Below are 14,951 nucleotides of genomic sequence, written 5' to 3' on the forward strand. Positions count from 1 at the left end.
TTCCGAGCTATTATTAGCTTATTTTGCCAAACTCATGCCAGTGAGTTCAGCAACATTGGAATTCATCAGGACTCCCTGCTTTCTTTTACTGTTTCCAGTTGTGAATTTTGAGATAATTCCTAACTTGTGATTGATGAGGTGCCCCCCCCCATCCCAGTTTTCATGCTGATTACTATGTGCTACTACTGTTTGCTGCTGTATTCCTGCAAACTTTTCATTTGAATCATAGTGCCAATTTAGAGCTGATGCATAGATATGGAACAGATTTGTGCCTGCAGCGCAGCACGATGAAACTGCAATTAGTTTCATCCCAAGGTTGCTGGATTTGGATTTGTTCATGAGAGAAATTTAATGAAGATATTTTTATAAGAAATCTAAAGGTTATCGTAGATTATTTTTAATTTTAAGATAATTACATGTATAAAATAAAAAAAAATCTAAAATTATTTAAGACTAAATTATTTTATTATTAATATTTATTTAACCATTGTGTTATCTTTAGATTTATATTTTTATAGAAATCTAAAGTTGAATAATGCTTAATTATTAATATTATTTTCTAATTTAACACTTATTTTAGGCACGAGGGCCTAAAAAACACCTTAAAAGGTTAAATGCACCAAAGTCATGGATGTTGGACAAGCTGGGTGGTGTTTTTGTAAGTATAATTATTCAAGCTGCTTTATAAATGAAGTGTGAAATTTATGCTACTTGATGTATTTCATAAGTTTCTGTAATTTGAAAATTGTATGTATGTTATATGTGTATATTGTATATATATACATTATAAATTGTATATATATACAATTTTCAGTTTCAGTGATCAATTTCCACCTTTGAGGATGTGGCGCCTCCGTAGCCAGGTGGGAAGGAGCAGCAGTGCGTTAGCACACGCTTCTTGATTAGACTGGGGTTCGAGCCAGTCACCACCAAATACGGAGGATGCGGAAAGGTCAAGGAATGACCACCGCATTTCCCGGAGCAATATGGCCTTAGTTGCTAATGCTCCTAAAAACCAAATAACAAACAAAACTTTGAGGATGCTTTGATGCCTATTGATGGTGACTGAAATTCAGTCACCATCAATTTGTTTGTTTGTTGTTTGTTTGTTTGGTTTTTAGGAGCATCAGCAACTAAGGCCATATTGCTCCGGGGATATGGCGGTGGTCATTCCCTGACCTTTCCGCATCCTCCGTATTTGGTGGTCACGGGCTCGAACCCCAGTCTAATCAAGAAGCGTGTGCTACGCACTGCTGCTCCTATCGACCTGGCTACGGAGGCGCCTCACCATCAATGTCAAAGCTTGTTGGCAGTGAGATGATGTTGAGATGACACTAATCCACTGTAAACCAAAGTTTCTAATGACATTTTAAACATTTGTCCTAACCAAAAGTGAATGCTCCATTTGTAATAAACATTTCATCATTGTGGCAGCTGTTTCAAGACTTGATTTCATGTGATGGACAGCCTCAGCAAATGTATGCTGACCTGTGAGTAACCAAGATGCAAAAAACTCAAACTAATTGTTAATTGCATCCATCACAGCATTGTTACTGTCGAATTTCCTATCCTTTGAAGTCCTTTAGGTTTGAAAGTGGAAAATAGTCCTATGGAGCCAAATGAAATGCTGTGAGTAGGGTGGTTAGCTGTAATAGCTTGAACCCACAGTCATACAATGTTGCCCAAGTCACAAATGCTGTGTTTGTGCTGTTTTGTTGCAAGATGACTCCTTTGGCCAATTTTTTTGCCTCTTGAGCTTGTTTCTTGCAGAAATATCTCAGTAGGTTAGAATGATACTTTGCATTGATAATGGCACCTCATTCCAGGAAATCAGTCATAATCACTCCTTCTGTATCCCAGAAGATGGATGCCATGACTCTCCCAGCTAACTTCAGCACTCTACTTTTTATGGGGGGAAGGGGGGGTTCATTCATGTTTCGTCTATAGTGACATGCTGCCCCCAAAACTGAGCTTTATTAGCTTCAAAATGCTGCATAATTGCATAACAACACCTCACTATTTCTCGCTTCTGATCTGTGTTCAGGGCTTTAGGGATCCATCTCAAAGAAACCTTCATTCCTAAAACATTCACTACAATATTGCAAGCTTGCTCATGGGAGGTGTCAGATGTTATCTTGGTGTTATTCTGCAGTCTTGCATAATCAGGTTATGAATGGCATCTGCTTTTGCAGGTGTTAACATGGTAACAGGCCTCCCACTGTGGATTACATCTTCAGCACTGTCTTGTCTACACTTAAATTTTGCAACCCAGTTTTTGACTGTGTCATATGAAGGACAAGATTACTCTGTTTACTGCATGTCTTCATAAATTTATTTTGGCAACATTTTCTTTAAATGAAGATAGCCAATGACTGCATGGTGCTTGATTCTCTCAACAGCTGCCATCTTCATTCAAGTTTTTTTTACATATTTAAAAATGGAAGTAAAACTACAGGATAGTGCTGCAAAATCTGGTCACCTTGAGAAAAGGATTCATTGTACCAAAAGTCTTCTTTTGGAATAACGATCCCTCCTTTTTTTAATATACTTTGGATGCCAATTGTTGTATTCTATATTGTTATCTTAACTTGTACGTGATTTGTTTCCGGAAAATGTATACATCATTTCTTTTCTAAGGACTTTCTTTATTGTGAAATAAGTAACATCATTAAAGGTAGAGGTAAACCTACCTTAATCCATGCCTTTTAGAGTAGAACTCTTATTGGCATGTTGGAGAATTTTAGTAAATATTTTTTCTTTTTGTAAACTTATGGAGGCACAGTAGGAAAATTCTCTGCAGTAATGATTTACATGACTGCTTGTGGGGATTTTTACTAGCTTGGTATAGAGAACAGAAAATCCCTACATGCAGTTAGTGATATTTGCTATTCTAACTATGATTTCATAATCTAGAAAAGAATAGTGTCCTATCCTTTCCTTTCCTAGATTATGAAAGCATAGTTTGACCTACTGATTACAAAAAAATTATTCAGTAAGTGAAGTAACAGTGGTGAATGCAGCAAACAGTTTTTTCTGTCAGATGTTGGAAGTTACTTTTGCAAGTTTCCCTGTGAAAGATTAGTGAGTCAGGTGTTACTGCATCTCCATGCAAATCCCTAAGTCTCCTGCAGTTTTCTCACTTCTGCTTTACTTAAAGATACCATATTGTGTTTAATCCGACTTCATTCTTATAACTGAAATTAACTCCAATGAGTGATAAGGTTATGATGCATTTTGATGATTTCAACCTGTTTTGTGAAGTGGAATTTAATGTGATCAGTGGTAATTGCTGTATATCTTAAGTGAGATAGCAACTTATGGACATGTCAAAGCAGTATTATCACTTTTTTTTTTTCTTTTCTTTTGCTCCGGCAGTATCTTTACATTTGCCTAAATAAATGTAGTTTTATCAGTATTTCTTGACATTGAGCATGATTTCTAATTTCCATTTCAGGCACCCCGGCCCAGCACTGGGCCACATAAGCTGAGGGAATCATTGCCATTGATCATAATGTTAAGAAACAGAATGAAGTATGCATTAACATATGCCGAAGCCAAGAAAATTACCATGCAAAGATTGATTAAAGTCGATGGGAAAGTAAGAACAGATACTACATATCCAGCTGGATTTATGGGTGTGTTTAAACTTGATGGATTCCTTTTTGTCTTTATTTTATTTATTTATTATTATTATTTTTTTTTTTGTCTTTTAGATTTTATACATGGTTTACAATATAATGGTTATGTAAAAAAAAAAAAAAAAAAAACACACCAAAATACTTTCTTCAGTTAGTTAAATTGATTTCACCCTCTTATTTTAAAATAGGAGTAGACATATAAGGATGTATGTGTGTATAAAGTTAGCAAAGGTTAAGTGGGGTTCTGTTGTCATAGGTATTATATAGACCTAGAAGTCTGCTAGGTTTCAGGCTTCCAGTGTTTGTTGGGGTTCTTAACTTAACAGTTAACCTTAGGGGTAAACTGTAGACATTTTATTGCAGTGGTTCTATATAGCAGTAATATTTGAGTTGAAGACAAGATTTTTTTTTTTTTTTTACAGTAAAACTATTTTGAAGTTCTGGGGACTAAAATATGTTCGTTTTGATTTAAACACATTTGAAGTATCTGTACAATTCAGAACATGTTGGTATTAAGAGAAATCAAGAGAGAATATCGGAGGAAATTTTTAGGATTCTCTATCACTCTGCAGTATTTATAAGCATAATACTCATTTAAGATGTCGATAATTTTTTAGTTTCATTGTCATACTTTTGTGAATAGACAGATGATAATTCATTAATTTAGTCAATATGAGAAAGAACAATTGTACTGTGAAAAAAACTAAATTTCTCCCATCTTTTGCCAATATTTCTTTCTATAATTTGTATACACGAATGATCTATGATTTTACATACCTTTGGGGGGGGGGAGAAAGTATCCATATTTTGGGTGCTATTTGTTGTTTAATGCTTGTAATCCAATAAAAAAAGGTTGACGTTCCTTTTTTTTTGTATCACTGCTCTCTGTTGTACTATGCACAAACTGCTCAACGTAACTAAACACCTCACACAATTGCACTTTGTGGCTAGTCATGGGCTTGACATCACTTCAGACCTGCTTAGAGTTGTACACAGAAAATGCCCAGCGTCTGAGTACAAGTGAAAAGATGTTTGGTTACAGTTGTGAAATTTTATCTTGATGTGGCTGGGAAAAAGTATGGCTAAATGTGCAAGTGGCCCTCTCTAAAAGCTAGCCTTTTTATTGTTTTACCACTTCAGACCATTGTAATGGGGGGAAAAAATTGCTGATATAAACAAGTTATCTGCAGTTTATTGACATCAGATGTCAGCCACTGGACATCTCAATAAAGAAATCTTTTAAAGCATACATACATACATGAGATACAGACCAATTGGATAGATTCCAATTGGTCTGTATCAACTGGGCATTCTCTCTTTTCACTCTAAACTGCTTTAAAGTAACATCAAACTGGTCATAGGTTTACACAAGTGCTCTGTGACTAGTCAGTGTAGATGTAAGAGTAGTAATTTGTAATGACTAACTTAAAAAGAACTTTAATTCTCCCATCTTTACATTCATGCATTTTAATTTTAATTAACAATAAGAGTTTTTGGCTAAAAATGTTTGCTTGATAAAGAAAATGACAGCCAGTGATTTTTCTTTTGAACCCTTGAGTAATGGGCAGTGTTGTGTTGTCTCTGAATTCTGTGAATAATTTGTTGCTTATTATAAATGCTAGAATTTCCTCCTCCCTCAAGCATGTGAGTAACAGTACGTGATATACCATGCATATACACACTAACATGCATACTTTGAGCACCCACTGCTTTGCCGTATTAAGAACAGAAAAGTGTGGTTGAAAATGGGTTTTAAATGACAAAAAAGAATTATATAAAAAAAAAAAACTTTAGCAGAAAAAAATTGGTGACTGGTAAATAAATAGCAGAAATGAGTAATCAGTTTCTTTGGTTTATTTGCAAAGAATAAAAGGAAGGATATGGTATTTCTGTGTCATTTATGCTTTTTGAAAAGGAACCTCATAGATGAAGTTAATATTGTTGATTCTTTTAAAAGCGAGAGCCATTCTCACAAGAGTTCAAATTGCTAAACTAGAAGACATTTCTCTTTATTGAGTAGAAGATAAAGATTATTAAGGATATGGACCTGTTGCTCATGGATAAAATAGTTTTCACAGAAATTTTCAGATGCATGAGGCATGGCTATTAAATAATGACTCATAGATGAAGTTAATATTGTTGATTTTTTTAAAAGCGAGAGCCATTCTCACAAGAGTTCAAATTGCTAAACTAGAAGACATTTCTCTTTATTGAGTAGAAGATAAAGATTATTAAGGATATGGACCTGTTGCTCATGGATAAAATAGTTTTCACAGAAATTTTCAGATGCATGAGGCGTGGCTATTAAATAATGAGACTTGTAATAGAATAAATATAATGAATATTTTGCACCTTACAAATTATTCCCTTCAAAATAATTGCCTTGGGCTTGCACACAGTGTTCCATACATTTCTGGAAGTCATCATTTGTAAGCACCTTTAACACTACGATCATTCCTCCCCCCCAGAATGTCCTCAGTGGACTGAAACTTGGTTCCCTTATGTTTGCTTTTTCGTTTAAGGAAATAAAAAGACACAGGAGGCTAGGTTTGTTGAGTACGGTGCACGTTTGCATGCGGAGATATTAGGTTTTTGGCCAGAAACTGGTGAACAGTATGTGTGTCATGTGCTGGAGCATCCAACCATTCTTCCACAATTCAGGTGTGTTCCTCAGAATTTTTTTTTTTTTTTTTTTTTGCAACCTTGTCATAACTTCGATGCAGTATATTTGATTGACAGTCTGATTTGGTGGGACATAATAATTCCCTTAATATGGAAGAAAACAAGGAGCATGGAATTTCAAAAATTCAGTTCTCTTCCCTTGAACCATTCTATGCTTAAACGGTCCACGTTTTCATCATCTTTCATGAATACAAGACAGCCTGGTCATTCGCAGTCTTCCTCGTTCCCTCTTCTAAAAATATTTTCCCCATCAACTTCCCCATAAACATGACTTAACAAGTCGAAACTTTCAGTTGGTGTTTTCTTTAGTTTTGTTAAAAATTTGAGGTTGATTTGCTGTTTGTTTTGTCTTGTCTCACATTTTTCCATCGAAATGCTAAAACACAAGGTAATGAAAACAAACCTGTCTTACTGCAGAGAGAATGAGCATGTTGGAATGTGACTGTTAGTTTCCCCTATGATCAGGAAAGGGTCCAGGTCAACTGTTGTGCCTTTGTTTCAGAGGTGGCACTTGTTATATAGTGGCTGTGTGTACAGTCTTGTTATTTAATAGCCACACCTTGTATTCAGTGAGGGGGAAACAGGTAAAATTTTGTTACTTAAATTTACTGTTTTAGACTATCTTTGCTGTACTATTGAATTAAATCTCAAGGATGCAGCTGAATTGGAAGAAAAATTTATTTCAGTGTAGTTATGAATGGGTCACTAATTAAGTGAAATTCTAAAATATTGAACAAGACCAAAATCATGAATTAACAGCAAGTGCAATGTTAAAATATTTTACTCTAAAATGTTTGTTACTGTATGTTCTAAAGAGATGAAATGCTGAATAGCATGTTTTAAAAGTTAATTGGAAGTGGCTACTTGGGATAAAATATCTATACAAGATCTTGTAAATATTAATAAGAAATAAAAAAATACTCTAAATGTTGACTAATTTTTGTCAAAGTGCATATCCTGTCTTTAAAAAAACAGGTTAAAATTAAAATTCTCTAAATACAAAATTTTTTATATATCTGGAATAAAAAATGTATTTTTTATTCCAGATGTCCGATTTATTTATAGTAATTGTGCATGTAGAAATAGTCAACAACTGACAAACAAAAGAAAGATGTTGCTGTTTGATTTACAATGCTTCTGTGGCTATACCCAAAAAAAGGAAATTTAGAAAGGCACTTCAACCCACTCCATGGTAAATACCAATCGGATTTTCCGTCGAATAGTGACCTTAGAAAAAATAAATTAGAAGAACTTAAATCCAGATTATTCGTACAACAAAATTTTTTTCAGGACACCTAATTTACAATCTAAAGCAGTAACTGTAGCATCATTTAAAGTGAGTCATCATCTTGCAAAAAAATGCAGATTATTTTCTGATGGTCAATTCATCAAAGATGCATTTTTAGAAATAACAGATTCTCTTTTTGAAGAGAACAAAAATGAAATTAAAAGTGCTCTTCGAGATCTGCAATTATCTCAAAATACTGTGATGCGATGCATCGAAAAAATGAGTAAAAATGTGAGCGAACAATTGCGTGGTCATATTGTTAATTGTGTGTCCTTTTCTTTACAACTGGATGAATCCACAGTTGTCAGTGATACAGCTCAGTTGCTCACTTTATTCGTATGGTTTTTGATGATTCTGCCACTAGAAGAAAGGACTAGAAGTCTTGATATCTTTAACTCATTCAAACATTTTATTGAAAAAATTAAATTACTACTATTTAAGCTCGTATCAGTAACAACAGATGGAGCTAAAAGAATGACGAGGCATCTTAACGGATTCATCGCATTGTGCCAAAAGGATGATGAATTCCCAGATTTTTTGAGTTACCACTGTATCATCCAGCAACAAGTGTTAGCCAGCAAAAGATTAAATACAAAAAGTGTTATGGACATCACTTTCAAAATCATGAATTCCATCAGAGGACAATCTCTTCAAAGGAGACTTAAAAATGCAACTCGATGAAAAAGAACCAGATCTGATTTTACACACAGATGTGAGGTGGCTAAGTTGCAGTAAGTTTCTAACAGAGATTTCGAAATTTGCCGAATGAAATTAAAAAATTTGTTGATCAAAGTGGTGTTGATTATCAGCAGCTACACGATACGGCGTGATTGTGTGATCTGGCTTTTTTGGCAGATTTTACCAGTAAATTAAGTGATCTGAATTTGGAATTATAAGACAAAAATAAAAATGTAGGTGACATGATTAGTAGTATTTTTGCATATAAATATCAATTTCTAGCAAGGATCTCAAAAAAAAAAAAAAAATTCGACCATTTTGCAAATATGCAATATCATTTGCAAAAATATCCTGTTTTTGAATTTAATAGTGAAAAATATGTTTCTGAAATTGAAAATGTTGTGGATGATTTTGAAACCAGATTCAGTGATTTTAAAACAATTGAAGTCATTCAATATATTTCTTATCCATTTAATTTCAACTTAGATATGAAACAAATTGCTGCGATTTTTCACATGGAGAAAATATTACTTGAAAATGAAATTATTACATTGCGAAATGATACCTTCCTAAAAGCCAGATCATCAGAAGAAGACTTTTGGAAATATATTTGCCAAGAAAAGTACCCAAATGTAAAAAAATGCAGTGAACTTTTAAATTCCTGTTTTGGTTCCACATTTCTATGTGAATCAGTCTTTTCGTGTTTGAAACAAACAAAGGTGAAGAATCACTGTGCTTTTACAGACTTTTGTATACAGACGATTCTTTATGGTTGGCCTTATCACAATATATCCCCGATTTTGAAAGCTTGGCAGATGACATGAAAACACAAACTTTGCATAAATTAAAATTTTAAATACTTATGAATTTAAAATAAGAATTCTGAATTGTATTGAATTTTAAAATTTATAAACAACATTTTTCATATGTGTTGATTAACTTTTTTAACCTTGTGCAATGAAATTTTTGAGATGTAGATCGCAGCACATTTTGAAGAAAAAAAAGTAGATCGCATCACAAATTAAGTTGCCCCCCCCCTAATATAGGGAATGCAAGAACTATACTCCAAATAACAATATGCCGCACACTCAAGCATATGGGATTCCACAGCAAACGACCCAAGAGACACCATCTCTTCACTTCTGATCATTGTTAATGGCGAATGCTGTGGTATTACAGTACGCTGGTTTGAACACGAGGAAATGGAAATAAGTGTGCTGGCGGATGAGTGCATATGCCTGGTGCAGCATTCTGATGGATGTGTTTGTGGGTGACGCAAACAGTGAGTCCATGGACCCTTTGTGAATGGTGCCCACTATCCAGGAAGATGGCAGTGGTTGCCTAATACAGGGGATGTTTTACTGGCAAGAACTAGGACCCCATAGTGTGTATAGACCAATATTTCACTGGTGAGGTATACTGGCATCTCTTAGGAGATCATGTGCATGTTTCATTTTTTTCCAGACAGAAATGGGATTTTCCAAGACGATAATGCACAAGGCCTGCATTGTGCATTAGTGGTACGAGGAACACAGTGAAGATATCACATCTTGATTGGCCTTCAATTTCTGACCTCAATCCAGTTGAGCAGCCGTGGGATGTTTTGGAATGGGAACTGAGGTGTATGGATATGCAACCATCATCTATTCTGACACTGTGGCAAGCTTTGTAGGCAGCAGTTCTGCAGATTCCCATAGATGCCTTCAATGCCTAGGCAATATTGCAGCTGTTATCCATGTGAACGGTGGCCAAACACTTAAGTAGGTGGTCATGAGTCAGTGATCACTGAGTATAGTTATGAAAAAAGTACTTTGGCATGAGTTAACTTTGTGTATTTCATTATGTATTTACACTTCAAATAGGTAATTTTTGTAGTGGTTGTGTTTTTAGTTTGCAGCATGGAGTAGAATGTATCAAAAATTTGCTCTCTGATTCTTGATTTTGAACTTCCAGATGTAATAACTATTGAGAAGACAGGCGAGTATTTTAGGCTGCTTTATGATGTTAAGGGAAGATTTATTTTGCATCGGATAACAGCCGAAGAAGCCAAGGTATATAAATCTTTTCCATGCTTGAAATTGCTTATTTTATAGTGAAAAGTTTTTTTACTTTAGTGAAAAATAGTATAAATTAATAAGTATATCTTCATACAAGTTATGATCTAAATTCTGTCAAACATTTTACATTAACTTGCAAAAGGTGTGCTGTTATCATACACAGCCACCATCCTTTCATGAATGGCCTTTGGCCCATTTCCTTTTTTAGTGGGAAACTTGATGAATGAATGATGCTCAAGTTACTTACTGTTACAGCAGCACAACCTAAAAACAGTGGGATCAAAATTAGTATAATTCAAGTCGAGATATGTAGGAACATAATAAATCACGAATGGTGTTCATTAAGTTAACAATTGAACAGATTATTAACAATTTTATGAATTATCAAGTGGTATTATCTATATTTGGTTGGCATGTGATTGACCAACTAACAACTTTTATAACTTGAATATGTTTATTAGACTTTGCTGGTGCGGTAATATTCACCATTATTTGGTTGACGTGCAGTTAGACATTAATGTCAGAAGTATAAATTTAGTAATAATAAAAAAGATAAATAGATGCTATGGCATAATTCTATATACTAAATTTATAAAGTTAAAACAAAAGTAAAATATGGCAAAGCATTAAACTCTCAAACAAATTTAGACTGGTGTCTTCAATCTTTTGTATTTATGTTTTCTATTCCCTTTTTTCTCTTTTTAAATATATTGTTTAGAGAAGGTTAGTTACCATGCTCTGTAGTACACACATTCGAAGCTTCTCTTTGTGGGTGCTGTTTAGCACTTTTGCTAGGCATTTTTGGATATTTTCAAGAACATTGTTTTTTTGGCTGTAGCCTCCATGTATATAGAATATTCCCTGACATGGTTTTACAATTTCTTTATGCAGTAGCATCAGGCATTTGTGTTGGGGTTTAACCATTAAAAATATTTTTGAAAGGTGATGATTACACATTAATTTTAGAGAAGACACAAGCTAGTTACAAAGTAGAAAAGTGAAAACTTTTTGAAATAATTTAGGATACCAACCAGTGCATAATCATTGGAAATAAAAAGATTTTTGAAGTTATGGTGGTTTCGTAAATCAGATGCTTCAGGCCATTTATTATTATTATTATTTTTTTGTTAGTTGTTGGCACATCGGCTTCTGTGGCCATAATGCACCTCCAAAAAGTTTTTGCATTTTACTCTGGTCCAAGCCCAAGGCGGGATTCGAACCTGCAACCTTTGGGTTGCCAGGCAGGCACTTTACCCACCTGGCTAGCCCGGTCGGCACTCAACTTTTCTTTCAAGGCGAACAACTTGTTAGTAGAAGCAGGTACAGGGTTATTAAAATCCCTATGTAGAGGGCTGTGGAGTGAGTTCTAAGGCTTGTACTGAAGAGAAATTTGGACAACAGGTACAATAAAGAATGCACTCGCCATTTATTGGGGAAAAAAATTAGTCACAAAATTTGTCGCTGTATGGTGCTGTGGCAATACAAATCAGTTGAACAATGCTACAGTTGTTCAATGTGTCCTCCATTTTGGTCAACAGCAGTTTTCATTCGAAGAACAGCATTTTCTACAGCAGAACATGACATGTCACTGGAATAGTCAGCACATGATGTCTAATGCTGTCCTACAAATCTGCCAGAGTTTGACATCCTTCCCGATACACTTAGTTCTTCAAAAAAACCCACAACCAGAAGTCGCATGGGGTGAGGTCCAGTGATCAGGGTGGCCAAGATGTCTGGAAACAACGGCTGATGACCTGTTCGTCTGTAAAGTGTTGCCTTAGCAATCTTTGGACACAACGACACCATCTTACATGAATGTGGTATCCTGAAGGCACCCACGTTGTTGGCAGCTTTGGTATTGCGAAATTTGCCAACATTTCGTAATATCGCTATCACCATGACCTGTAAAGAGAACTTATTGTTATTCATAACCATAAGTCCTCTGTATTATTTACTGGCTCCAAGATTAATAGTGCCATTTTTCACTGTATGTTGTCTCTTTGCATTGTATAAATTTATGCTTGCGTTTGTCAGATCATATTACAGAAGAAAGTTCAAAATTCAGTGTTTGCAATCTTGTAATTGGGAACCACTATATGAGGCAAGGTGGTATCAGGAAACTGTAGTTATTTATTTGCAAGTCTGTTCCTTATTAAAGGAACAGTATGACAACATTTTATGCAGGTTTTATCCTCTTTAAAACCAGCAGTGGGTGTCTTATCTACTGTTAACACCTTGTCGGTATTGATATTTTCCTCAGAAAAATGCTTGCCATCAGGGTGCCTCTGTAGCCAGGTGGGCAGGAGTAGCAGTGCGTACTTTGACACACGTTGATTAGACCGGGGTCGAGCCCATGCCCACCAAATACGGAGGATGCGGAAAGGTCAGGGAATGACCACCGCATATCCCCGGAGCAATATAGCCTTAGTTGCTAAACTCCTAAAAACCAAACAACAACAACAGCTTGCCATCATGCTGACTTTCAGTGGCAGTCTGATATCAAATAGACCCTCATGTGCCTACCAGTGTTAATCAATATATGCAATTAATGTTTTAAAAATCCATTTGGCCTTTTCGAAGACATCAAGGTATTTTTTAACCTTTGGTGTTCATATGTGGGCCTACATTAATGCTCTCCATATGGTCACTTATTCCACAACCATTGGTTTTAAGTATAACCCAGGAGAGAAACAACTAAAATTTGCATTTTGTCCTTTGCTTTTGATTGGATGGAATGATGTGAAGACTTTCAGTGCAAGTAAAATCAATGTTTATATGTTGGAATCAACATTTTCCTCAGAAAAATGCTTGCCATCATGTTGACTTTCAGTGTTAGTTGGATAATGAATAGACCCTTATGTGCCTACCAGTGTTATTAATCAATACATCCATTTAATGTTTTAAAAATCCATTTGGCCTTTTCGAAGACATCGGGGTATTTTTTAACCTTTGGTGTTCATATGTGGGCCTACATCAATGCTCTCCATTTGGTCACTTATTCCACAACCATTGGTTTAAGTATAACCCAGGAGAGAAACAACTAAAATTTGCAATTTGATTGGGTGGAATGATGTGGAGACTTTCAGTGCAAGTAAAATCAAATTTATATGTTACTTTCATTGAATCCAGTTGTGGAGAGACTTTTTGCTCTCACTGAAGACTGAGTGCTTGAATCAGTGCTATGGACAATGTATGCAGTCTCTTTTAGGAAATTTACAGCCAAGTAGTATATGGAGGTAAAACTTACATTTAATAACATAGCAACTGTAATATTTGCCTTAACCCTTACAATTGGGTTACCAAAATTTGCATGTCACTTTGTCTTTAATTTTGATCATTGAGAGGTTTCTGCTTTCAGTGAAGACCGAGAACCAAGTTTTCTGTGCTGAGGCTTTGGCTTATGTTTAGCTTAGAGACAAATCATTATCCACATTTCTATGTAAGCCATTAATATCTTTTTTAAATTGTATAGCATCAATTGTAATGACTGTGCTTTGTGGACTGTTATAAAATTAACTATTAGTTGTCACCTCAACAAAGCACCCAGTCTTCCTTAAAAGGAAGAAAACTAAACTTTTACTAGTGAATTGCCTCCCATTCAGAGAGTGATAAGATTGAAATAATGTTTAATGATTAAGACATTCTTTGTGTAAAATAAATATGAAATTGTTTTGAAATTATTTATCTTTTATGTTGTACATAATGATTACACTGGCTAACATGATTTTTACTTCCACTTATATATCAGCTGTTTGCAGTCAGTTTTTAAGCATCAATTCTAAAAATCTCACATCCTGGCAGTTTCTACTTATACATGTTTGTGTTTAACCATAATATACATCTTATTACAGTTTTGGGAGGTAGACATCACACTGAGCTGTTGTATTACCTGCAAATAATGTTTGCATGTTCTCATGGATGGAAGTAATGTTGGGAAGGGTTTGACTGACAGACAATGTTCAACCCTGTGTGTTTCCCACCTTTGTTTTAGTAGCAGAATGATGGTTGTAGTGAGTGTAAGTTAATATGCATGTCTATTGCATATTCGTTTCTTCTGTGTTTTGCTAAAAACAGTTTATAACACAAACTCAGGAAAATGAAAAGAATATGAACATTTAATAAAACCTACGGTATTATTAAATGTTCATATTCTTTCTTTGTACTTTTGTTGTAAGATTGGTGATCAGGACACAACTTGGGCGCCGTGTATGTGCTGTATTACTTGCACCACAAATCTGCATAGAATGAAGGCTAAGGAATGTCTTCACTTTGTGGACCTGTATCCCATAAATTGAAAGGATATAGATTTTGGCATAGTACCATTTAGAGGCGTCATATGGCAAGACCATCTGGTGGCTCTTTTTAACACTCAGAACTCCAGCCCACAGTTTTTCCTAAAACACTGTGGGGTGCTGTAGATTAGATTTCTTCTGCATGCGAAAGTTTGAATTCAAGGTAGGAGTTGATGGTATTCTTAGATACTTTACAGAGCAGCCATCTTGATGCACTGGGATGTTTAGGTTGTTTTGTGTGAGAATATTGAACTTGCTTCCTGGTGATGAAACTATAAATTTTGCTGCTTCCCATCAGCCCCATGTGATCTTTTAA

At 35.0% G+C, this 14,951-nt stretch overlaps 1 protein-coding gene across 1 annotated transcript in view; it reads left to right on the forward strand.

Moving 5' to 3' along the window:
- RpS4 (ribosomal protein S4) overlaps positions 1-14,951 on the forward strand; it is a 55,393-nt gene that overhangs the window by 14,704 nt on the left and 25,738 nt on the right. Inside the window, exons 2-4 of the mRNA XM_090379355.1 lie at positions 581-658; positions 3,455-3,635; positions 10,240-10,337. Of these exons, the coding sequence (XP_090235481.1) occupies positions 581-658; positions 3,455-3,635; positions 10,240-10,337 (357 nt within the window). The remainder of the gene's footprint in view (positions 1-580; positions 659-3,454; positions 3,636-10,239; positions 10,338-14,951) is intronic.

The sequence above is a fragment of the Mastigoproctus giganteus genome, chromosome 8 (assembly GCF_048544385.1).
Source record: "Mastigoproctus giganteus isolate SK-2022 chromosome 8, ASM4854438v1, whole genome shotgun sequence".
NCBI lineage: Eukaryota > Metazoa > Arthropoda > Arachnida > Uropygi > Thelyphonidae > Mastigoproctus > Mastigoproctus giganteus.